Source organism: Nelumbo nucifera, chromosome 6, assembly GCF_055504915.1.
Source record: "Nelumbo nucifera cultivar China Antique chromosome 6, China Antique-T2T, whole genome shotgun sequence".
NCBI lineage: Eukaryota > Viridiplantae > Streptophyta > Magnoliopsida > Proteales > Nelumbonaceae > Nelumbo > Nelumbo nucifera.
In genome coordinates, this window is record NC_142654.1 from 66,782,031 (window position 1) to 66,807,888 (window position 25,858).

A 25,858-nucleotide genomic window follows, 5' to 3' on the forward strand; every position below is an offset into this window, starting at 1 on the left:
GGATAAGTTATTCTGTGCCCGTTTAAAAGGGCTGAGCTGAACATTCAGCTAAAGTGGGATCCAGTGTCTTCTCCTATAAATAGGGGAGGGCTTGGCTTAAAAAACCTTCAATGGGTGAATGAAGTAAATCTGGTAAAACTAGGATAGAAAATCCTAAGGCTCAGTTTGGAAGCAGTACAAATGCAAATATGTACAGTGTAAATACATAGAAAATAATACAAAATATAAGGTTTTGCATTCTACATATTTGCATTTACACTCCTTCCAAACTCAGCCTAAAGACTATGATAACCTATGGGTTCAAGTAATGAAAAGCAAGCATCTAAAAGACAAAAGGTTGTGGCATGTTGGAAGCCAAAAGGGGGCTTCTTGGGCTTGAAGAGGAAGCCTCCCAACGGGAGACCTTCTAGAATTGGATGGTCATTAATGGGAAATTAATCAATTCTATAAAGACAATTGGGTGGGACACACCCCTTATGATGCGGTGGATCAGGACTTGGGTGGAAACATCAATTTGATGCTTTGTGATGTGATGTTATGGATGAAGAGAGAAAGGTTTGGAACAAAGAAAAAAAATAGAAGATTGGTTCCCACCATCATGTGAGACCGGATCATCTCCTCACACAGATACAGGGTGCCTCACAAGCACATCCTATCATGCATTGGAAACATCTCCCATACTTATAAGTTATTATTCATAGGAGATGTTTACAATGCACAGTGGATGTGCCTGTGAGGCACCCATGTGTGAGGAGCAGATCCCGTTCCCCATCATGTGGTCGAACATAGTCCATTTGCATCCCTAAGGAAGACAATGAGGGTAATTTTATCTGGAGACTAAGCCTAAATGGCAATTTCTCAATCAAAATAACATATACCACCAAATGCAATTCAAACAAAAACTATGAGTCAAATTTTTTTATGGAATGCAAATATTTGGAAACTAAAATGCCCCCAAAAGTAAAAACTTTTCCCTTTCTCCTTTGTAAGAGATTGCCTACAAAGGATTTGTTAAGAAAGAAAGGGTCAATATAGATGGGTCGTGTAGCGATTGTGGTGAGGAGAAGAGTGTTGATCATGTTTTTAAAAAGTATAGTTAAAGGAAGTAAAACAATAAGGCATGCATGGTGATTGGTGAGATTAGGATAGAGAGTCCTCTTTGACTAAAATAGTTTGTGGGTTATAGTGGTTTTAAGCAAATGCTTAAAAAGGCAAAGCCCAAGTGAAGCAACCCAAAAAATGGGATGTCTTTAGGTTGGAATGGGAACTTGAAAGAAGGGAGCCTTTTAGATAAATGCATATGATGGAGTAATAAATACAGTTATAGGATGACAACTAGACAAGTACAGGTCCCCTAATCGACTTGGTGGTAAAATAAGCAACTTTTTTAGTTGATGGAAAAAACGGGATTATAGCAATATCCCACTAGCATAAGTGCATTTATGTATGTTCTTTTGTTCAAAAGTGTTTATAATATTGTGATAACTTCTCCCAAGTGAGAAAGTTACATATGCACGTGATTACATGAGGAGATGAGATCCAATGTAAAGTAATTTAGGGGATGTTTGGTTCAGTTGGTGTTTACTGAAAAAAGCCGCCACATCAGCACCACATGGGCATTTGTGTTTATTGCATATGAAACCATTGTTTGGTTTCACCATTTATCAAATAAGCACTAAGAAATTGAAATGCTTGGTTTTTTTTTTTTGTGCATGGGGCATTTAGGGAAAACACCAAATTTTCATTTCCCCTAACACCCCTATATTTTTTGAAATGAAATGCTGATGTATTATGCTTTTATAGGTGTTAATCTGAGGTGGAAAGTAATAAACATTTAAAGTGATGTATAATCAAATAAAAAAATAAAAGCAAAAAACATTTAAAGTGAAAAATGTTTAAAGTAAGATGGTACAAATAAACGTTTAAAGTAATAAATGGCCTCTCGGTAAACTCTAGTAGAACCAAAGATATACTTAGTGTGAGACCAACAATTTATCAAAATGCTAACATGGAATTGTTGGTTTCCATTTGCTGAAAATGAATGGGCATAAGGAAATTTTTGGAGGGTAACTTTGTACCCAAATCGAAACAAGAGGATAGAAGGTCAACAATTCACCATAAACTCAGCCACTTGACTTCAAGCTCAAAGCCCAAATGATAATAACTGGATTGTCCGAGTATAAGAAAAGAAAAAAAGAATACAGCCCAAAATAAAAATACTTTCTTTGGTCCTTAAACGTTATGGGAGAGGATGCAGGTATGGGCTCTTATGAACCACTTACATCTGGACCCATTAGGTAATGAAAGACTTATTACTGGGATGCTAAAAAGCCTAAGAATAACAAACAAACACAATAATGTGAACAATACGTGGAAGAAGACAGCCTACATAATTTGGAAGATATGAAAAGAAAGAAACTCTTGTATTCTTTATAGTCAAAAGCCCAATCACGTGAGATTAAGGGCCTGTTTGGGATAACTTCAACGTTGATTGAGCTGCGTCAACTGAGCCGCTTCAAAGAAGCTTCCAAAATTAACTTCACTAGAGAGTAGATTTCTCAGCTCAATGCAAGTATTTTTGTTTTTTTTTTTCATTTTTTTACAAAACATAATTTCATAGCTTTTCATATGGGGCCTACCTTGCAATGCCAAAAGCCACTATGTGAAAGTCTTCCAAAATGGGCATAATAGAGCTAGCTACGATTGAATTAAATGACTACATTAACTGTTTGATGATAACCCAAAGTTGTCCACTAAAGAGCTAATATGAATTAGGTGAAAATCTCCTAAGCTCCACCAAATAAAAATGAATTTCAATGCTTTAGTCAATGAAGAGGGAGGAGCTTATAGTTATGAAAGCATCTTAAATTTGTTCTCTTAACAACATCATCATGGTAGTTGAAGCATGGGCAGCAAGTTGAAGCATAGTAATGAAAGCATTTTATATTTTTTATTTTTAATTGATAAAAATGATTTTTAAGGGATTTAAATAGTGCTTTGTTTCGTGGTTGTTTATTTGAAAAACGGTGTCAACTCATCACTACATAGGCGTTTATTCTAAAATACTATTTTGTAAAACATTTTATTAGATAAAACGTTTGTTTTAGTTTGTGTGAGAGCTAACCATTGAGAGAAACTTCATTTTTTATGTTTATGCTAACACCCATGCATTTATTTATTGCAGCTTATGTGGTGCCTAATGACATTTAATGGCACTACCCATCAAACAACAACAATACATGTTTATTAATTACTTTTCTCATTTTTCAATATATATCATGTACAAAAAGTTTTTTCAATAAAACGACCACAATATTGAACAATAGAACATACTACTAGCTGACCATCATAAAAACCTCCCCTGAGGTTTCATTTTTGTAAGAACCTTCCCTATAGCATTAAAAAAACCTGTGGTTACCTCCCTTTTATCATTGTCTTAGACCGGAAATGTTGGCCAAATGCATTAGTTTTTCAAGAATACCCATTTTACCTTTATATTTATCAATTCATATGAAAATTTATTAAAATACCCTCAAAAGATTTTTTTTTTACTTTTACTTAAAAATTCCTCAAGTAAGATTAAAAAAAATATTTTACTCTATAAAAACATTAGGTATAGTGAAATCTAGAAGGTCAAACCTAACATTTTGAATTATATTGAAAGATGCCCCACTAAGTTGTAAGGGTATTCATAACTTTGTCTCCATTCCCATGACAAATATGGAAGGGAGGTAACTTTAGGTTTTTGTGAAACTATAGTAAAGCTTTTTACTAAAGTAAAACCTCAGGGAGGTTATTATGATTCTCATAAACCTTCTAAAAAATAAACACATGGGTTCATCCGTTAGTATTCTGTCAGTTAAACATTACATAATGCAAAAAATATCATTCTTGTGTATTTTTGAGATCATTCTCAAGTAATCGAACATCTCCCCATGATGATATTCTCACATGGGTAGCAAATAACATATTCAAATTTTTTTATGACGGCATTCTTTGGTGATGATTTTACTTCGTAAAATGATCTAAAAAATACATGAGAAGGGTAATTTTGACATTATGTAATGCTTAACTAACGAAATACTAATAGATAGACCCAAGTGTCTATTTTTTAGAGTTCAAGGTATTCAAGTGTTGCAATTGAAAGTTCAAAGCACCTAAGTGTCACTACCCCCAAAGTACAGGGTACTTATCTGTAATCTACCCGTTTTTAAAGACATTTCTTAAACTATTCTTATGGTTTTAGCTAATTGGCTAGCTCTACTCTTGCTATTTACATATTGTCTTAAAGTACCCCTATTGTTTTTAACAATTGATATCATCGTCAAGTGCTAATCGGAAAAAATGTTGAATTTTCCTTTTATTATTCTTCAAAATTTCAAAGTAAAATTCAAGAAGATATAATAAGTAGATTGTTGGTCATTTTCCATCTCTGTCTTCGTCTTCACCCTTCTTGCAGAGGAATCACTGCTTGCGGATTTGGATCGCAAAGTGGCTTCTAGTTTAAGGGGAGCTTTGATCCGGGATGGAGTTTCTCCTCTAATAAAATACCCAACTAATCCTTTCAGAGGTTCATCCTTCCCTTTACAATTCAGGTTTCATCGTTTTCTCCATGAAGAAACAATCCAAGTTTCATCCTGACCCTGCACAACTCATGTTTCTCATTCCTTCTTTCTCCTCCTCCCTCCTCACCGCCCCTACACAATATTCCCTCTCTCTTTCTCCTCCCTTCTCAACAACTGATCCCTTGGTTTACTTCCCATGTTTCTATTGTATACTCATCCAAAGTTGCAATTTCAATTCTTGCGGCTGCACTCCATCAGACCAATCTACATGTCTTTTCCAATAATACCAATCACGGGTGACTAGAGGCTTTGAACTTGAGCAGATAAAATGGAAAGAAAAGCAATGACGAACGACGCCTCAAGATGCTTTTTACAAAAATGAGCTCTAAATTGAAAGACCTCCATCCTAGTCTTCCCTTTGTGAAACCCTAAAAAGGTCATAAAATCGAACTCTTTAAAGTTTAAACTTTAAATCAATCTTTATTTTCTTCTCTTCCCTTTTCCTTATTAATCCTCAAAAAATCTTGCATGCATATTCCAGATATGGAAACAATGATCTTAAGTGGATCTTCCCTTGAGGACCTTATAAAACCAAAGATTTTAGATTTTTTTAACAGAAAAACAAGAGTTGTAGCTAAACCACCCCTGCTCAGGACTCAACTTCAATGGAGTGAATAGCTCAGAAGCTCTAAATGAAAAGACGTCAGAAGTAGAACAATTGTTTCTCATAAAATGTACTCTGTACGGGACGAGAAAATGACACCAACTAAAGCAGATCTCACTGTCTACTACAGTAGCTACGTCTCATTTGAATCTTTCAAATCATAGAGTCAACCGGTGAAACAAATAGAGCTTCAATAGCGTGGTAGAAGAAATGAGCTGGTTTTCCGATAGAAAATAAGGGTCCGCTTGATTTGTAGGAATTGGGGTCTGAAATTGGAATTTGAATCGGAATGGTCTATTCTGATTCTAACTATTTGGTTGGACAGAATTTGAATCCCATTTCTATTCTTGCTGGAATGCCATTCTCCCATTTGAGCCCCTCCCTTGGGAATGGATCCCATTCCTGCTGATTTTAATTCCCATTCTCATTTTTGTCTGAAGCAAACAGACTATGGGAATGGACCGTTCCGATTCTGATTCTGGAGGGTTTCCTTTTCGATTCCAATTCCGACTACAAACCAAATGGACGCTAAACGAGGAAATGATGATCACAGTATTCATCTACAGGATTTCAGCTTGGCATCATCATGTCTAATCAAGACAATAGCTTAGAAGCTCTAAATGAAAAGATGTCAGAAGTAGATTCAAACCATTAAAAAGGAAAACAGGGGAGGAAGAGTCTAAACTCAACTCCCGCAAAGCACGCTTGGCTAGAGTGTCTGCCAAGGAGTTACAAGATCTTGGAATGTGATGAAAACTAGCAGATTCAAAAGATGCTACAAAGATTTTAATGTCACTCCAGATAGCATTTAATGGAGAGAAACAGGTTGAAACCGCTGAGTTAATAGCCGATCGGATGTCATTTATCACCTCTAGCGGATCTGCTTCAAAAATCACCTTTATTGGTCCAAACATTGAGGCCTCCATGCAACCCAACCGTAAGGCCATGGCTTCTGCCGTCTTCACCAAAGCACAGAGGCACTTGGATAATCTACCTATCAGAATGCAGCCCTCTGAATCCCTCATTATACAAGCAATACCAGAGTGGCAGCTGCTAGCTGTGAAGCTTGCATCTACATTAACCTTTATCCACCCCGGGGGGGAGGGGACCATCCTCTTTGCCGTTCAATATTTGAAGCTGGGTCTGGAGGAACTGGTCAACTAACAGAGGTCGACCTGAGCTCTGAAATGAAACTCCGACTCTTCACAGCTACCTGACTTGGGGTGGTGATTGTACCATTGAATGAGAAAGAGTCGTGATCCATCCCCTCTATACGAACTGCAAGGTTGCTAGCAAACCAAACAACCTTCGCAAAATGGCATTTGAGTAGTACATGGGCAACCGATTCTTACTCCTCTCCACAGCGGGGGCACAGAACAAAAATCCTCATCCCTTTCTTGGCCAATAGCTGGTGAACTGCAAGAGCATTGGAGATAGCTCGCCACAAAAAAATTTTAATTTTTGGGGGGGATTTAGAATTCCAAACCTTCTTCCATTCTGCAGGTGGCATCTGAGGATACTTATTATTCCTATTAGAGGATTCAGCATGAGATGGCCTTTGAGAGGATAACTTTGCAACATAATATCCACTTTTGACAGAATATTCCCCATCCTTACAAAACTTCCATTTCAATCTGTCATCTGATTCATGTAAGCCAATAGGAATCTTCTTTATAACAACAACTTCCTCCAGCGAGAAGAGATGGCGAAGGGCTGTGATATTCCACCTTTGCGGGTTTAGGAGAATCAAGTCAGAGACTCTATTAACAGTGCAATTAGCAGGCCTCTCAGATATCACTCTACCTTTCAAATAGAGCTTCAATAGCATGGTAGAAGAAATGAGTTGGTTTTCGATAGAAAAATAAATGAGGAAATGACAATCACAGTATTCATCTACAGGATTTTAGCTTGGCATCATCATGTCTAATCATGACACTAAAATCACCGAAACGACACGGTAAATACTTTGCTCAAGATGCTTACTTGTAAACTACGATTCTAATCGATAAAACCGCTCTTCATGCCTAAAATAAGCCAGATCCTAACCCTAGCCCCACTTATCCAGCCGCTTCTAGTTGGAGCTTCGTTGGTTTCATCAAAACCTTCGCCACAAAATCTGAATAAGGTCTTCAGATTTGCGATTTAAGGCCTGCTCATTTGCATTCAATTTTGAAATTTGAATGTCTCTAAAACTGGTGTATTGGAATTGGTGTACTTTTCTTTGTTCTGAAGTTTGAATACAAAGAATGTTGTCCTGAAATTTCAATGTTGAATTATGAAAAGTAACAAATGACCATTTTAACCTTAGATATAAAAATTTTGTTTAACTATTTAACAAATTAATTAACAATTAATTACATGAATATAAATTAATTAATAAAAGTGGAATCAGTGAAATTATTAGAATAATTAAAAACTATTTATTAGGAAATAGTTATTTTAATTTATAATAAAATATAAAAAATATTTATTTTAATTTATAATATTTACTAACTTAGTTATTTTAATAGCTAATTATTAAAATCATTAGGAAATTTTAATTATATTATTCGAACAATTATGTAATTATTATTTCTATGATTAAGTATTCATATATTTTAATAATTATTAATTTGTTTAATTAGTTAAATAATAAATAATGATTGAAATGGCTATTGTAATGATTAAAATAACTATTTCAAATTATAAAATTGTTTTTACATATTAAAATAATTAATTTATTTAATAATCCATTATTAAACTAAATTAAATAAATTTATTATTATTATTAAAAGTCATACTCCACATAGGTCACTCGAAATGAGCACCCTTGTAACTCGTGTGGAAGATGGGTGTGTTGTAGAAAATAGAATACAAATATAAAGAGAGGGACATAACTAGAATTAAATTTATAATACCAATTGATTGATGGGATGTTAGTACAAATTAGTGCATATTCAGAGGTTTGAAGATTTTGAGCAAACTAACACTCTAAAAGCCTCTTAAAGTGCACATTATCTCTTCAGCATTAAGAGATAAGTGGTAACGAATAGACCCTTTAAAGGAATTTGGCTTTGGCCTTAAAAAGGAGATGGGAGGTGCTTCGTGAAGCCACCAGTCACACCATAAAGGATCTTTCGGTGAAGGGTCATATGGGTTTTAAAAAATGTTATACATCATGTGGTGTCATGTGTGTACAAATTTTGATGGAACATTAACATACGCTAATTAACGGTTTGACAATCAACAATAGGAGAAACCTTTTGAAGGAGGAAAAACTTACAATCACGAATCATGTTTTTCTTATGGAGGTGATTAATGAGGGTTTTACCAATAAATTTGAAACTTTCCTCTCGATCTCATATAATAAACTATATTTGTCCTCTTTGTAATTAAGCCCCGGAATCCCTCGAGCATGCCTTCTTCTTATGCCCATCTGTTCAAGCAGTTTGGTTCGGGAGTACAATGTCTCTTAAAACATTGTTTCCTTCTTGTACTTTGCAAGAATGACTGACAACTTGGTGTCATATGGATATGAAATCTAACTCCCATAATGAATTTCTTTTTGACATGGGAGCTAGTTACTGTTCTTTGGTGCATTTGGAAATTAAAGCAAGGTGTAAGGTGGCTTTTGAAGGTAAGGTTTTCTCTCTTACTTCAGTCATTCAGCTTGCACATGCGACTTATAGATCATGTTTGCCACCTTTACAATCCCTTTTTGAGCCCAATATAAACACTAGGACTGCATAATGGCAAAAATTACCCTAGGGTCTACTAAAGGTAAATGTGGATGACGCTCTCCACCAATCATCTAGTGGCTTGGGTATCATAATTAGAGATGACGTTGGAAAGTTTGTTTTGAGAAGAGTACTTCGTTATTCTAGCAATTGAAGCTTCTACTTTTAAAGAGGCCTTACTCCTTCTAATTTGGGTCTGTCTTCTTTTCGGTTAGAGGGTGATGCTCTTTATATTGTTCCATTCCTGTTGGATGGTTCAATCGAAACCCCCTAGCGAATCCGCACCATCATAGCAAATTGCAGGACACTATTACAGAATTTCACCCATGTACAAGCCATTCATACCTACCATCAATCTAATGAGGCAGCAAACATTTTGGCCCAATGTGGGTGTTATTGGTATACTAATTGCCTTACGTGGTACTCTTGTCCAGTTTTTTTAGATATCATTCAAAAGGACCGTGGCTTGTTAGTAGACCTATTCATGAGCTGGGCTTTAGGCCTGATTTTACACTGTGTCGCACTCGGGTTTTAGGCCAGGCCCATTCAAAATTTGGCAAAAGCCAAGCCCGAGCCTGGCCTATGAATAGGTCTACTTGTCAATAAGGACCGTGGCTTGTACTATGCAGTTGATGAATGAAATTGCATTTTGGCTTAAAAAACATTAGAGATGATTTAAGAAAGTAAAATTTTCCGATTAGTACCTTGTACTTTGGGCCTAGTGTCACTTTGGTCCATGAATTTGAAAATGCAACAATTTAGTACCCAAACTTTCAAAACATGATAATGTACCTGTACTGTTAACTAGCTGTTAACCACCCATTAAGTGGCATTTGAAAAAAAACATAAATGTCCTTCAAGTGTTATCTAATTTTCTTTATCAATCATTCAAACATTGACAACAAATTATTAGTTTCAAATCCTTGCCTCTTCTATCTAAGAAAGTTGGGGTCACTAGAATGCCCACTCAAATATGACCCCAACTTTCTTGAAAGGAAAAGGCAAAGATTTGGGATTCTTAATTTTTTGTCAATGTTTAAATGATTGATAAAGAAAATTAAATAATACTCAAAAGGGCATTTATGTCTTTTTCAAATACCAATTAACCATTGATTAAGAATTAATTTACTGCATTATCACGTTTTAAAAGTTTAGATTCTAAATTTTCGCATTTCGCATTTTAAAGTTTGGAGATCAAAATGACACTACGCGCAAAATACAGGGAAATTTTTCCTTTAAGAAATTTAGAATAGAGATAATTTAACAATAATTAAACAATAAAAATACAGTTAGTCAATTAACTGTTTAGGGGTAGCTTTTAACAAATTAGCCCTATTTTAACAATTCATTTTTAAACGGCGATAAGACGTCGAGAACTCGAGATATCTGACACTGTTACTACCCCCGTTATCTTCCCGAACGCTCTATTGACCTTTTGTTATCTGCTAGCTGCCAGAGCTCTCGACTAAAGAATGGCTACTCTGGTAGGATCGCAATGGATAAGAATAAGGGCTTTTCCCGAGGTTTCACCTCCATATTTTCGTCACTCATCTCTTTCTACACTCAGACGATCCCCACTTAGGAGGATTTCCTCTATTTCTGGATCTTCAATTCCTAGTTCTGGCGTCGATACTCCAAAAAGGGCTGAAGGAGAAGTTCGAGTTCGTTTTGCTCCCTCTCCGACTGGAAATCTCCATGTAGGAGGTGCAAGAACAGCTCTATTCAATTACCTGTTTACCAGGTTTGTTTGGGTTGAGCTTTTTATCTATTTATTTATTTTTATATATAGTTTCTTCTTGACGTTTTGTCAGTCGAAATTGATTCTTAAAGCATTCCGCTTTATTGAATATTTTTAATTGCATGTTGTAATCGAAAGTTAACTTATTGATTTCTGCAATATTTTTACCTGCTGTCCTTTGTTTTCTTCTTTCCTTTGCTTGGCAAACTTGGGATGGGGGAAGGTGATGGCGAATGTGGGATTTAATCTGTGGGAACTACATACTCTTTCACCAGATGATCCAGCTGATACCTTCTCCTGTTGTTCTTATCAGGGTCATATACATGTCCCAGAATTATTTGAGCATCATAATTTTTACACTTTTGCATACAAACATGAATATTTTCTCATTGATATGAATCGGAGAAATTGTAACTTTTAGGTCCAAAGGTGGCAAGTTTGTTCTTCGAATAGAGGATACCGACTTGGAGAGATCTACAAAAGAATCTGAGGAAGCGATGCTGCAGGATCTATCCTGGCTTGGTCTTCAATGGAACGAAGGTAACTGTCCTACTAGCAACGGAGCTCCAGCTTTGGAAGATGAAAATAATATTTGTTTTTTCTTTTTTAACTAAGAAAACCTGTATTTAATTTTTTATATTTCCTTAAAAACTTGTTACGCTTTAGGTTCTTGGTTCTGCAATCATTTGATATCGAATCAATGGCTGATAAGAATTACGTATAAGAATGAGTTAACTGGTGTATGAAATCACGATTTTAAATCAGTTTCTGAATAAATAAAATTATACTATTACTCATACAAAAAGAGTTAACTGGTCCAGTAGGGCATACTTGGAGTGATAGTTGTCGTCTTAGTTGTTGGCTTCACGTGTCAAGGTTTTGTCAACTGTAACTATTGAAGTGGATTTTTAAGTGCTTTGAGAATTCCTATGTTCCAAGTATTCCAGATAAGTATTGGCTTAGTTAACAGTGATTGTTTTGCATTCCATCACTGTGGGAAAATAGTTGGCTACTTATATAAATGAGTCTCGTGAATCCCTTTGTTTGTGTAACGAAGCATGAAATATCTCTGTAGCAGCGGAAGATGATACTTGTCTTGTAAATCCACAGGCCCAGATATCGGTGGAGAGTATGGTCCATATCGGCAATCAGAAAGAAATGCTTTGTACAAGCAATATGCTGAAAAGCTTTTGAAGTCTGGTCATGTTTATCGGTGCTTTTGTTCTAATGAGGTAAATCATCTACTAACACTGATTCCTGTCTTCATGTATTTGTTCTTTATTAACATGATGGTGCTTATTTGTTCAATTAATCTTCCTTAGGCATTCTATCCATTGATTCTTTTGTTTGTCAACATGGTATCCTTATATAAGATGCTCGTTGTGATTCTTACCAGGAACTTGAGAAAATGAAGGAGATAGCTAAGTTAAAGCAATTGCCACCAGTGTATACAGGAAGGTGGGCAAAGGCAACAGATGAAGAAGTAGAAGAAGAGCTAGCAATAGGAACACCTTATACATATCGTTTTCGTGTGCCAAAAGAAGGGACTTTGAAAATTAATGATCTTATTCGTGGTGAAGTATGTTCTGTTACTGGTTGATTTTATTGCAACAAGACTGATAATAACATTTTTCATTATGCACTATTTGTGTCTCCTATCCATGTAATGGCATAATGGTGGATTTTATATCATTGTTATAATGTTGCATGCTAGTCTAATACCTTGTGTTCATATTTGCTCCTTACTAAGTAGTTGTACTTGTTGAACATTTTTCACTCTTCATCTTGGCATATTTATCAGATAGCATATCCTTTATTTTGTCTATCCTGTTAACTCTGTTTGATAGTGTGTTGAAGGTTAGCTGGGGCTTAGACACACTTGGCGATTTTGTGATTATGAGAAGCAATGGACAGCCAGTATACAACTTCTGTGTCACAGTTGATGATGCTACCATGGCTATCTCACATGTTATAAGGTAAAGTTGTTGGAGTATGGCACATACCTACTACCATGTTCATCATGTTGTCTTGTTTCTGGATTATGACTTACCGTTTTACATTCTTTGCATTTCAGGGCAGAAGAGCATTTACCCAACACTCTAAGACAAGCATTAATATACAAAGTAGTTGTTCTTAAATTTTCTGCCTTCTTCTCCCTACTACTAGTGGCTTTTTTCCTTTAATGCAGGGAAATTGATTTTAAAGTGTTTTTATCATTTGTACAGGCTCTAGGATTTCCAATGCCCCACTTTGCACATGTTTCTCTAATTCTTGCTCCTGATAGGAGCAAACTGTCAAAACGTCATGGTGCAACTTCAGTGGGTCAGGTAGTTGATGGTTATACTTATGGCCATAATTTAGTTTTAACAACTTATTCACTTCTTAATTGCACTAAGGCTTTTGACCCTCAATAAATATGTATACCATTTTGACAGTTCAGGGAGATGGGTTACTTGCCTCAGGCTATGGTAAACTACCTAGCGCTCCTGGGTTGGGGTGATGGCACTGAAAATGAATTTTTCACGCTTGAACAGCTTGGTTAGTCTTTCATCTTCATTTCCTTCCTAAGACAATTATGCACTGTTATGGTTGTGATTGTGAAATACACTTCCGTTTAAATCATTTCTCAAAACTCATTATTTGTCACATTTTACAGTTGAAAAATTTTCTATTAGTCGTGTCAACAAGAGTGGAGCTGTCTTTGATTCAGCAAAGTTAAGGTGACCATTGCCTTCCAGTTGCTATATTCTGAAGAACTTGCTTATATAAGGAGCCACCAGGCATCCAACACTCTCTATCAAATTATGTTGTTCTAGTTATGTTTATACAGTATGCCATTTAATGACTAGAATGATGTGATGAATACTTTGGTGACTAAAATTGGGATTTTTTTTTAGACAGCAACACCAAGACTAACATGCTTGTCTCTTTTTCCTTAAGATAGGGGTAAGAGAGCAGCAGAAAATGATCTACATGTTCTATTATCACAATAGAATACTTGCACAAAATTAGTGCAATAACATTTTTAAGCTTTTGAAATAATTAGGTTTGTTGCTGATCCAATAAAAAATTAAGTTTGTTCCAAAACCTTGTTATCCATGATGTATCTGAGGCAATGTTTTGAAGTTAAAGTGCTTAAGTGTGAGGTATGAGTTTGCGGCATTTCACTTGCCTACAGCATGAGGAATATGCCTTGCATTTGTGATGTTCTAACTGTATATATTTTGTGTTTTTTGATCAATAACTAAAACTTTATTGATTTCATGAAAAGAACGTGCATTTTTGTGTTTTTATGGACCTTATTTGTGTTTTATAAGACTAACTAGGGATAGTTTTCAAGTCATTGTTGGACTTGAGACTTTAGGAAAAAGAACATGATTTCTTGTTTTTTCTTAATGCCATTTAACGTGTTCATGCATCCCACTACTCTAATTGTGACTGTAACAAGGCTTATACTTCGTATGCTGTTTATCTCTACCTCATTAATGCCTTATATGCTCGTCTTCATAGTATTTAATTACAATTAAAGAAATCAAAGATAAATACTTTTTGTATTTTTATTTTTGTTACCTTGTTTGTGTTGTGCATATGAGCTACCACCCTGGCTTTAATGTATGGATTAGATTTAGAGTGGAATATGTTTTCTTGGTAAATACATAGTAAAATATCATAACAGTGAGAGAAGAGAAGAAGAGTTTTGGAGTCAAAAACTGAAGTTGGCGGTGCCAACCTTTTGGTATTTATATTAGGGTGATCCACTCTAATAATAAAAGAGGAGAAGATTACATATGTGCCCCTATGACACTAAAATAAAGAAAAACTAACATATTCAACACTCCCCCTCAAGCCGGGACATAGATATCAATCATGCCCAATTTGTCACACAAGTCATTGTCGCAAGTGATGTAAGCCCTTTGTAATATTGTCTGCAAGTTGCTCCTTATAACTAACATATAGAGTATACACCCCCATTAACAATTTTCTCTCTGATAAAGTGTTTGTCAACTTCAATATGTTAAGTTCTATCACAAAGAACTGGGTTGGCTACAATGTTGATGACAATCTTGTTATCACAATACAAGGACATGGGGCTATCAACCAGAAAACCCAGTTCACTCAAGAAATTCTTTTATCCAACTAGCTTTAGCCACTCCATGGGACATTGCTCTATACTCAGCTTCAACAGCAGACCTAGCCACAATACTTTGTTTCTTGCTTCTCCATGTGACTAGGTTTCCGGCCCACAAAAGAACAATACCCACTAGAGGACTTTTTGTCATCAACTGATCCGGCCCAGTTAGCATTTGTATATACTTCAACCTTTAAAAATGCCCATTCTTCTGGAATAGTAAACTAGCTCTTGGAAACTTCTTTAGATACATGAGGATTCTCTTAGTTGCCTCTAAGTGTGTGGTCTTAGGAGCATGCATGAACTGACTAAGAACACCCATAACATAAGCAATGTCTATCCGAGTCATGGACAAATACAAGAGCCTTTCCACAAGTCTCTGGAATTTCTTTACATGATAATCTCAGTATCTCACCACAACAGTCACCCAGTCTGTGATTTGGATCAATGGGAGAGTCAGCTGGCTTAACCCCTAGTTTTCCTGAATCCTATAACAGATCTAGGATGTATTTCCTTTGAGAAGTGAAGATCCCCTTTTGTGAGCAGGCCACTTCAATTTCAAGGAAATACCATAAGAGACCTAGATCCTTCACCTCAAATTGAGTGGCTAAGAGGTCCTTTAGCCTCTAAATTTCAACTTTCTAGTCACCTGTGATTACTATGTCATCAACATACATTTACCAAGGTTGCAATCTTTCCTTCCCCTTTTCTTCAAAAATAATGTATGGTCAGTCTGACACTATTTGTAGCCAATCTATTGCATAGCTAGATAAAACTTGTTGAACCAAGCTCTTGGTGATTGTTTTAGACCATACAAGGACTTTTTTAACCTGCACACTTTCTGTTCTTTGCCTTGGGCACTAAAGCCAAGGGGTTGTACCATGTACACTTCTTCTTCAAGGTCACCATTCAGGAAGGCGTTTTTAATATCTAGTTGATGAAGATCTCAATCAAGATTTGCAATAAGAGAGAAAAGAACTTTGATGGGTTTCATCTTAGCTACTGGAGCAAAAGTCTCTGCATAATCTACTTCATACACTTGAATAAACCCTTTTGCCACCAACCTGGCTTTGTACCTTTCTACCGTGCCATCAGCCTTGTGCTTCACTTTGAACACCCACTTACACTCTATTGGTTCCTTACCCTTAGGAAGATCCACTAACTCCCATGTACCATTTTTATGTAAGACATTTATCTCTTCTTTCATTGCATTTGTCCATTTAGGTATTAAGAGAGCTTCTGCCACATTTTTAGGGATAGGGACATTGTCAATGGAAGAAAGGAAAACACGAAAAGAGGATGAGATGTTCTCATAGGAAACAAAATGTGAAATAGGATGCTTAGTGGTACAAGACCTAACTCCCTTTTTGCAATAGGGATGTCTAGATCATTAGCAGATGAAGTATTGATAGCAAGAGGATCGGGAACATCAATAGGAACAAGAGTACCTAGTTGGATAGGATCTGTTCCTGGTGAATCTGATGATGTTGGTGGTACAACTTCAACGGCGACGAAGAAAATACATGGAAAGGAGGAGGGTCACAGGCAGAGGAGGAAGAACCTGAACTCGTTTCTCCTCCACCTTACTCTCCCCCTAGGAGAAACATCGAAAAATGGATCACTCTCAAAGAAAGACATTGGATACATGGTATTTTTTGGAAACGGGGTCAAAACACCGGTAACCCTTTTGAGAAGAAGGGTAACCCAAGAATACATAGGGAATAGTATGGGGATCAAGTTTACCACGAGTAGGAAACAAGTCTTGAACAAAACAACGACAACCAAACACACAGATAGGAATGGAGAAGAGGGGAACTTTGGGAAATAGGAGCTGATGAAGGGCCTTGTACCCCAACAAGCAAAATGGCATACGGTAGGCAGCACATAACCCAACATCCAACCAAAAACGTTTAGGAACATTCATGTGTATGAGTAATCTACAAGCAACTTTAAGGAGGTGGCGGTTTTTTCTTTTGGCAACACCATTTTATTGGGGGTTTCTAGCACAAGAGTTATGATGGATGGATCCACATGAATTAAAAAACTTCGTGAGATCTTTATGAAAGTACTCTTTGACATTGTCCGATTGGAAAATTTGGATCTCCGTTTGAAGTTGAGTAAATATCAAGCGTTGGAAATCTTTAATAATTTTGAGTACTTCATCTCTGGACCGCATGGGATACACCCATGTATATTTGGAGTAGTCATCAATAAGTGTAATGAAATATTTATAGCCAGTCTCAGATGGTAAAGTAATAGGGCCCCAAACATTAGAATAAACAATACGGAAAGGAAAATCAGATTTATTATTCCTTAAAGCAAAATGATTTCTACAATGTTTGCTCAACTGACAAGTTTGACATGTGAGTTCAGACACTGACATTGACTTAAATAAATATGGAAACAAAACTTTTAACGATTCAAAAGATAAATGACCTAAGCGACTATGCCATAAATAGACTTGAGTCACTTGACTCATACTAAACAAACTCTTAGACTCAATAATTGTAGGACTAGCTTTGTTCTTTAGCATGTAGAAACCATCCGCTATACGACCTCTACCAATCATCTTCCTCGAGGCCAAATCCTATATCACACAAGAAGGGAAAAATGTTACTGTACAGTTTAAAGAATTTGTTATACTACTAACAAAGAACAAATTTATAGGTAGTTTTGGAACATGTAGAACATTAGAAAGGGCGAGTCCAAGAGGAAGGGAGATGGTTCTTTGACTAGCTATGGTGGAGAAAGAACCATCAGCTAGTCTCACTTAGTCCCTACCAGATACAAGATGATAAGATTGAAAACAATTTGACTTACCAATCGTATGGTTCGAGGCTCTAGAATTTGTTATCCAATGGGAGTTTGAGGGATGAGAGGACACATGGAAAGCTGTGGTAGAATTACCATTATCTGATGTAGACGCAAAGGAAGTCGAGGGAGAAGTAGAATTCATCTGGCGGATTGCCCTCCCATACAGCTCCAAATGGTCAGGGAAAGAATTAATGATATCTTCCTTGGGATCAGTCACGGAAGGACTGAAGGTAGTGGTAGATAATTGAGACTCCTTAGAGGCCAAGTTTGCTACATTAAATTTCTTTTGACCTTGCTGTCCTGACTTCTTATTTTGGTATGATTTTTTACTCAGATCATGGGCCCACTTTGACTTCCCATGAAGTTTCCAACATGTATCTCGAGTGTGTCTAGACTTTTGACAATGAGTGCACCATAGTTTATCCTTGTCATCAACGTTCTTTTGGAAGTCGCTCTTCTTAAAGGAATTACCACCTCTTGTAACTATACTCCCTTTAGCTACTAATGCAATATGCTCTCCCTCAGAATTATTCATCAAATTTCGTCTACTCTCTTTTGATTGTACTAGGGCATACACTTTTTGCATTGATGGGAGATCTTCACTCCCCAATATCTGAACCCTGATAGACTCATATGTAGAATTCAGCCCCAAGAGGAAGGCAAAAACCTGTTGCTGGGAAACCAGAGACTTATAGGCTTTAGCATCTGTATCACATTTCTAGTATATATTCTGATAATGATCTAGTTCTTTCCAAATAGAGGTCAAATTTGAATAGTAGACAGAGAGACTCCTCTCCCCATGCTTACAAGTTGAGGAGGCAGCTTGCAACTAATATATTTTGGCATAATGCCATTGTTTGAATATGTAGATTTAGCCTGCTCCCAAATCTCATGAGTTGTTTCTGCCCACATGAAGGTCTTTCTCACTTGTGGCAGCATGGATAATAACAGCCATGACATCACCATGCTGTTTTCTTGGTCCCCTCTATCATGTTCTACACCTCCAGACTGCGGTTCTTTAACTCAACCATTAATATTACCCCACTTCCCCCTTGCAGTTATGTAAAGCTTGATTCCCCTTACCCTTGACCATTCTAGGTAATTGAGTCCATCAAAGGGGATCATAGCCATGGGAAAACTCATGTCAGACCCTCCACTCATTCCACTCTGATAAAACTCAGATTAGATGTTCGTATATGTTCAAATCAGAAGAAAGAGAAGGAAAAGAGAGAGAGAAGGAGAAGAAGAAAGAGAAGGAAAAGAAGGAGAAAAGGTCACGGCCGAACTAGAGAGAAAAAAAATCAAATCCCTCTAGTCGGCCCTTCTTTTATTTATACTCTTCTAAGATATACAAGGATTACCATTGTGCCCTCACTTAAGTGAGAGCCACATAAGCTGAGCAGTACATATATAACTAAACATAAAAGGACTGTACTACCCTTGTACAGCCGACTCTAACACTCCCCCTCAAGTTGGTGAGTACATGTCATATAGTCCTAGCTTGTTACATATGTAGTCCACTCTTCCCCGATTCAACCCTTTGGTAAACAGATCTGCCCATTGATTTCCTATGTTCACATATGCTGTACTTATCACTCCACTAAGCACCTTCTCACGTACAAAGTGGCAATCCACTTCTATGTTTTTCGTCCTTTCATGAAACACTGGATTAGAGGAGATATGAACTGCAACTTGATTATCACATTATAGCTTCATAGGAGTGTCAATCGAGTATCCCATCTCCTCTAGTAGATGCTTCAACTACACCAGTTCGCATGTCGTGTGAGCCATAGCCCTATATTCAGCCTCTGCACTGCTTCTTGCTACCACTGTCTGCTTCTTACTCTTCCATGTCACTAAGTTCCCACCAAGAAAAGTGCAATACCCTGTAGTGGACCTTCTGTCAAATATGGACCCGACCTAATCAGCATCCGTGTATCCCTCTATCTCAAGATTTCCTCCACTCTTGTACAACAAACCACGACCTAGAGCACCCTTCAAATACCTCACAATCCTTAGGACTGCCTCCCAGTGTGGGATTCTAGGATTCTGCATAAATTGACTCACTACACTGACCGCAAATGAGATATCAGGTCGAGTGATGGTTAGGTAATTAAGCTTACCCACTAGCCTTTTGTACCTTCCCGGATCCTCAAACTCCTCACCTGTATCACTACCCAATCTAACATTCAGTTCCATAGGTGTTTCAGCTGGTTTGGCACCCAACAACCTTGTTTCTTCTAGCAAATCAAGAACATATTTCCTCTGGCACAAATTAATACCATTCTTGGACCTTGCAACCTCTATCCCTAGGAAGTATCTTAATTTGCTAAGATCCTTTGTTTGGAAGTGATCATGCAAGTAAGTCCTTCAACTTGTCAATTCCTGGTCTATCACTGCCTGTGATAACAATGCCATCTACATATACCACCAAGAGAATCTTCCCAGCATTTGATTCATAGCTGAATACGGAATGGTCAACCTGACACTGTTTCATTCCAAACTTCTTCACCACTTCACTAAATCTCCCAAACCATGCACGGGGAGATTGTTTAAGTCCATAAATAGCCTTCTTAAGTCTACATTACCTTCTCACCCTCCCCCTGAGCAACAAACCCTGGTGGTTGCTCCATGTGCACCTCCTCAAGAAGATCACCATGTAAAAAAGCATTTTTGATGTCAAGCTGAAACAAGGGCCAATCAAACATAGTAGCAAGAGAAATCAGAACATGAACTGACCCAATTTTGGCAACCGGAGAGAAGGTGTTTGTGTAATCAATACCATACTGCTGTGAATAACCTTTGGCAACTAACCGAGCTTTTAACCGTTCAACACTCCCATCAGGTAAGTATTTAGCCGTGTACACCCACTTACAGCTGACCATATGCTTACCAGGAGGAAGAGTGGTGAGGTTCCACGTTTGAGTACGAGTCAGGGCCGAGAGTTCTTCCATTGCTTGGTGCCACCCTGGAGAAGCGAGGGCTTCCTGGACATCCTTGGGAACAGAGACAGAGGATAACATAGAAACAAACTGTCGATGGGAAGCCGAAAGGTGAGATACAGAAACATAATTGGAAATGTGATGGAGAGTGCAACTACGTTTACCTTTCCGCAAAGCAATAGGAAGATCAAGGTCAGAACTTGGGGTTGGGGCTGGGGTGGGATCAACTGCCGGATCTGTCGACGGTGACGAAGCTAGGGGAGGAGCCGATGCCTGATGATGTGTATACACTTACCAGATAGGTGGTCCTCTCTCAGGTAGTTGCACTGGAGGCGAAGACTGGGTTACGACCGGAACAAGAGGAACAAGATCCTCAACAGGAACTGGAAGAGGGGGTGATGGCAACAAAGGAGAAGAAGTATCTGACCTGGAGAAGAAAGGAACAAACTCAAAAACTGTGTAGAGAACACTGATGTGGGCCCCACGGCTGTGGTCCCCACTGTGTTCGTATGACAACATGTGTAACCTTTGTTAGTCATGTCAGTGTTAGTTGGTAGTTACAGCTTGTTATTTCAGTTTGTTATTTATTTTAGTCTTTTATTTTTTTATTTTACATGTAAGTATTAAGGGCAGTTCTATCCTTTCCTACATGTAGTGAACATAACCTATAAATATTAAGAGAGTGGCGGCGGCAGACTTATTCAATCTGTCCCTCCTTTCAAAACCCTTGTGCACTTCTGCTTCTTCTCCTTTCTTCTTCCTCTTCCTTCTATTTTCTCAATCCGAAATCAGTTGGGATTCAAGACTGATTGTAGTCTTGATTGACTACTTGGTATCAGAGCCTATCTAGGGTTTCTCATGTGAGTCTAGTCCAGCCGACCACATGAGAACTATCTAGGGCTGGAAGCTTACAAAGGACTGTTTGTTGGCTGATTCTTGGAGGTTACCAGAAAAGGTTTAGCAGCTGTTCGAAGACTTGTCGCGGCTTGTAGAGTGTTTTGGTAATTAGAAAGAATCAGAGGAAGTTAGGGTTTAGGCCACAATTGAAGGTAGCGATCAGAATTCTCTGGGTAAGTCCTTATTTTTCCCTTGAGATTGCTGTTAGTTGAGATAGGTTGGACCTATCTAGGAGGAGAGCGGCCAAACCCTCCTATTTTCTCTCAGAGGTGATCAGTTTTTTTTTTTAGGGTTTGTCATTAACCCTACGACTAGACTTGACTGTGAATTCTCTTGGAAGGTGCGGTTGAGCACTGTTTATGTTCTCACAAGGGTCTTCCTAACCCTACGATTGAAACCCTAATTCTGCCTCAGCTCTACAGAGTACATTCTAAGTGAGTTTCATACCTGGTTTTGGCTTCCGAGCCTGTTTTGAGAGTGAGAACTGTTATTAGGCTGCATATATTTGCCGATTGGTTTCAGATCAGATCTGAACTGATTTCATACAGTTTTCTGATTGTGATCGATTGCTTCAGTGCTGTTTTCTAGTGTGGAAACCCTAATAGTTCTTAACTACTGATTCTTGACCAAGAATGGAGTTCAAAAATCAGGGAGAAGGTGTGTTTGGGAACAACAGTTCTGGTAGTATGTCTGAGACTGCGTTTTAGATCACAACTGTGAGATTTGATGGATCCAATTACTTGGAATGGGCCCAATCAGCCATGATGGCTATTGGGGGAAGGGGAAAACTTGGCTATCTATTGGGAGATGTGAAAGAGCCTTCCAAGGAGGACCCAATGTATACCAAATGGGTTCAGGAGAACTACTTGGTTATGACATGGCTGTGCAACTCGATGCAGCCACATATCAGCCGAAATTACTTGTGGGCAAAGACAACCAAGGAGATGTGGGATGTCATGAAGGAGACCTACTCCCAACCCCTTAATGTTGCTAGGGCCTATGAACTAAAGTGTGAAGTGAATAACCTTAAACAATGAGAGAAACTAGTCTCTGTGTATTTCTCTACACTGAAATCACTGTGGCATGAAATTGACCATCTGGAGACTCTTGAGTGAGAAAGTCCGAAAGATGCACAGACCCATAGAAAGCAAGTCGAGACCAATAGGGTGTTTGAATTTCTGGCTGGCTTGAATTCAGATTATGACATTGTGAGACAACAGATACTGACAAGAGACAGTGTGACCCTTTCTCAAGCATACTCCTTGGTGCATAGCGAAGAGACCAGGAGGAAGGTTATGATGCAACATCAGCCCTGGCAGCAGTTAAACCTAAGTCTGGGGGTGATACAGAAAGAGACATGAAGAAGGAAGACAAACGGGATCTGGTATGTGAACATTGCAAGAAACCCAAGCATACGAAAGATACATGTTGGAAGCTCCATCCTCATTTAGTCCCAGCAAAATTGAGGAATAAAAGGGGTAATGCTCATATGGATGTGAATACTGATTCTGCATCCTCGTCAGGCACAAAAGGCACACCCCTAGATACCTTAGCTGCTGTTCGGGCTGCCCTGATACAGTTGGAAAAGGAGGTTGGGAATTTGGCCTAGTCATCTCAGTCACCATCAGCCTCTGCCACATCTGCATTTGCTCATTCAGGTACCCGGGCCTCAGCCTACCATGCTTCAGCTCCAGGTAATACTGAATACTGTTGGGTAATAGACTCAGGAGCATCTGACCATATGACTAGCTTGCCATCATTGTTCACTACTTATCACTTGTCTTCTGGTAGAGATAAATTTTCCATTGCTGATGTCTCTCTTGTTCCCATTTCTAGCAAGGGTGACATCAAGTTATCTGATACTATTTCTTTATCCTCTGTCTTGCATGTTCCTAAACTTGACACTAATTTGCTTTCAGTCAGTAGTATTACCAAACATCGAAACTGTTCAGTAACCTTTTTCCCTGACCGATGTGTTTTTCAGGGCTTGGAGACGAGGAAGGTGATTGGGACTGGCCGTGAGACGAATGGGATCTACCTGCTTGGAGAGAGTCCTCATTGGAAAGAGCCAGTGGATAAGAAGTCATTTGTTTCTCAGTGTGAGTCCGGTTATGCTTTGGCATAATCGATTAGGTCATTTATCTTTTCGGTCTTTGAAGAGTCTGTTTCCAACTTTATTTGAGTCTGTTTAGACGTCAAATTTGAGATGTGAGAGTTGTGAGCTTGCCAAACATTGTAGAACATCTTATTCCTTGAGTAATAAAAGAAGTAATAATTCTTTTGATATTGTGCATACCGATGTTTGGGGGCCATATCACATCCCTTCAATGGGTGGGTACAGGTATTTTCTGTTGTTTGTTGATGACCATACCCGTTTTTCTTGGGTCTTATGCGTTCTCGAGATGAGGTTCCCGCTCTGACCTAAAACTTTCATCAGATGATTTTAACCCAGTTTGGGGTCAAAATAAAAGTCCTCAGATCTGATAATGCAAAAGAATACCTTGCTAAGCCACTGGCCTCTTATTTGCTTGATCATGGGGTTATTCACCAGAGCACTTGTCCTCATACACCACAACAGAATGGGGTTGCCGAGAGGAAGAATAGGCACATTCTGGAGGTGGCTAGAAGCATTATGTTTACCTCCAATGTGCCTATCCGTTTCTGGGGTGATGCTATCCTCACGGCAGTGTATCTCATTAATCGGGTTCCTTCACGGGTTCTTGATATGAAGCCTCCGTTTACCCTTCTATACCCAAATGAGGAGTTGTTTACTGTTCCTCTTAAAACCTTTGGGTGCACCTGTTTTGTTCAGCTTCTTGAACTTCATCATTCAAAATTTGACCCTAAGGCCTCCAAATGTATTTTTCTCGATTATGCACAAACTCAAAAGGGTTATCACTGCTATGATCCTGTTTCAGGGAGGAGATTTGTCTCGATGGATGTCACCTTCTTTGAGGAGGCACTCTATTATCCTAGGGTTCCTCCTCAGGGGGAGAGTAGTGAGAATGAGAATTTGGGTCTTTTTCCTCAGGGGGAGTGCAGTGAGAGTGGGGTTAACTCATCTGAGGTTGTTCCTTTACCCATTCCATTGAGTGATGAAGGCTATACTGGTGAGGGTTGTCAGAGGGATCAAGAGTTGAAAGTCTATCACAGGCGAAGTAGGCAGGTTGATCTCGGTCATCAACAGTCCAGGCCAGCCCCAGCTCTTTCTGCGGATCCAGATCCAGGTACTACAGTCCCAGGGCCCACTGAGATACCTTCCACTATTGCTACTTCCCCTCCTTTTTTGGATGACCTTGACCTCCCTATTGCGGTCCGTAAAGGGAAACGGCGCTGCACCACATCCACAACTCACTGCATTTCCCAGTTTCTATTCTATGATCGCCTGTCTCCCTCTTACAGGTCCTATCTCACTTCCATTGCTGATGTCCCTATCCCCAGAACAGTGCAAGAAGCCTTATCAGTTCCAGAGTGGAAAGATGCAATGAAAGTTGAAATTGATGCCCTTTTGAAAAATAATACTTGGGAGCTAGTTGACCTACCCAAAGGAAAGAAACCAGTTGGATGTAGATGGGTATTCATTGTGAAACATAATGCTGGTGGCTCCATTGAAAGGTACAAAGTCTGGTTGGTTGCAAAAGGGTTCACTCAGACTTATGGTATAGACTACTTGGAGACCTTTGCCCCAGTAGCCAAGATGACCACTATTCGAGTTCTATTAGCCCTTACAGTAGGTTATTCTTGGCCCTTGTTTTAGATGGACGTTAAAAATGCTTTTCTGAATGGAGACTTACAGGAAGAGGTCTACATGCAGTTGCCCCCTGGATTCTATGATACAGAGACAAGTAAGAAGGTTTGCCGACTGAACAAGGCATTGTATGGGTTAAAGCAGTCCCCTAGAGCTTGGTTTGATAGATTCAGATTAGCCCTTGGAAAATTCGGTTATGTACAACCCTAGTCAGATCTTACACTGTTCACTAAAAGGGTGGACTCTTCTTTGATCCTGCTTGCTGTATATGTTGATGATATTGTAGTGACAGGGAATAATAGTAGTGAGATTAAGTCCCTCAAACATCTTCTTCATCAAGAGTTTGAGGTGAAAGATCTTGGTGCACTGCGATATTTTTTGGGTATTGAGGTTGCTAGATCGAAACATGGGATCTTTATCTCCCAGAGGAAATATGTTCTAAATCTGTTGGCGAAAACTGGAAAGTTAGGTGTCAAGCCTGCCGATACACCCATTGAACAAAATCACAAGATCAGTGTAGAGGGTGGGGAGCCTCTTGAAGACAACGTTATGTTCCAACGGTTGGTTGGAAATCTCCTATATCTCTGCCTCACTCGGCCAGATATCAGTTATGCAGTCAGTGTTGTCAGCCAGTACATGCATTCC

The 25,858-nt window shown here is 38.4% G+C and overlaps 1 protein-coding gene across 1 annotated transcript in view; it reads left to right on the forward strand.

Annotated features, from left to right (window-relative positions):
- The first annotated feature begins 10,292 nt into the window (after positions 1 to 10,292).
- ERS (glutamate tRNA synthetase) overlaps positions 10,293 to 25,858 on the forward strand; it is a 34,533-nt gene continuing 18,967 nt past the window's right edge. Inside the window, exons 1-9 of the mRNA XM_010272267.3 lie at positions 10,293 to 10,686; positions 11,105 to 11,223; positions 11,794 to 11,915; positions 12,080 to 12,262; positions 12,541 to 12,659; positions 12,758 to 12,806; positions 12,909 to 13,010; positions 13,119 to 13,221; positions 13,340 to 13,403. Coding sequence (XP_010270569.1) covers positions 10,418 to 10,686; positions 11,105 to 11,223; positions 11,794 to 11,915; positions 12,080 to 12,262; positions 12,541 to 12,659; positions 12,758 to 12,806; positions 12,909 to 13,010; positions 13,119 to 13,221; positions 13,340 to 13,403 — 1,130 coding nt within the window. The 5' untranslated portion in view covers positions 10,293 to 10,417. The remainder of the gene's footprint in view (positions 10,687 to 11,104; positions 11,224 to 11,793; positions 11,916 to 12,079; positions 12,263 to 12,540; positions 12,660 to 12,757; positions 12,807 to 12,908; positions 13,011 to 13,118; positions 13,222 to 13,339; positions 13,404 to 25,858) is intronic.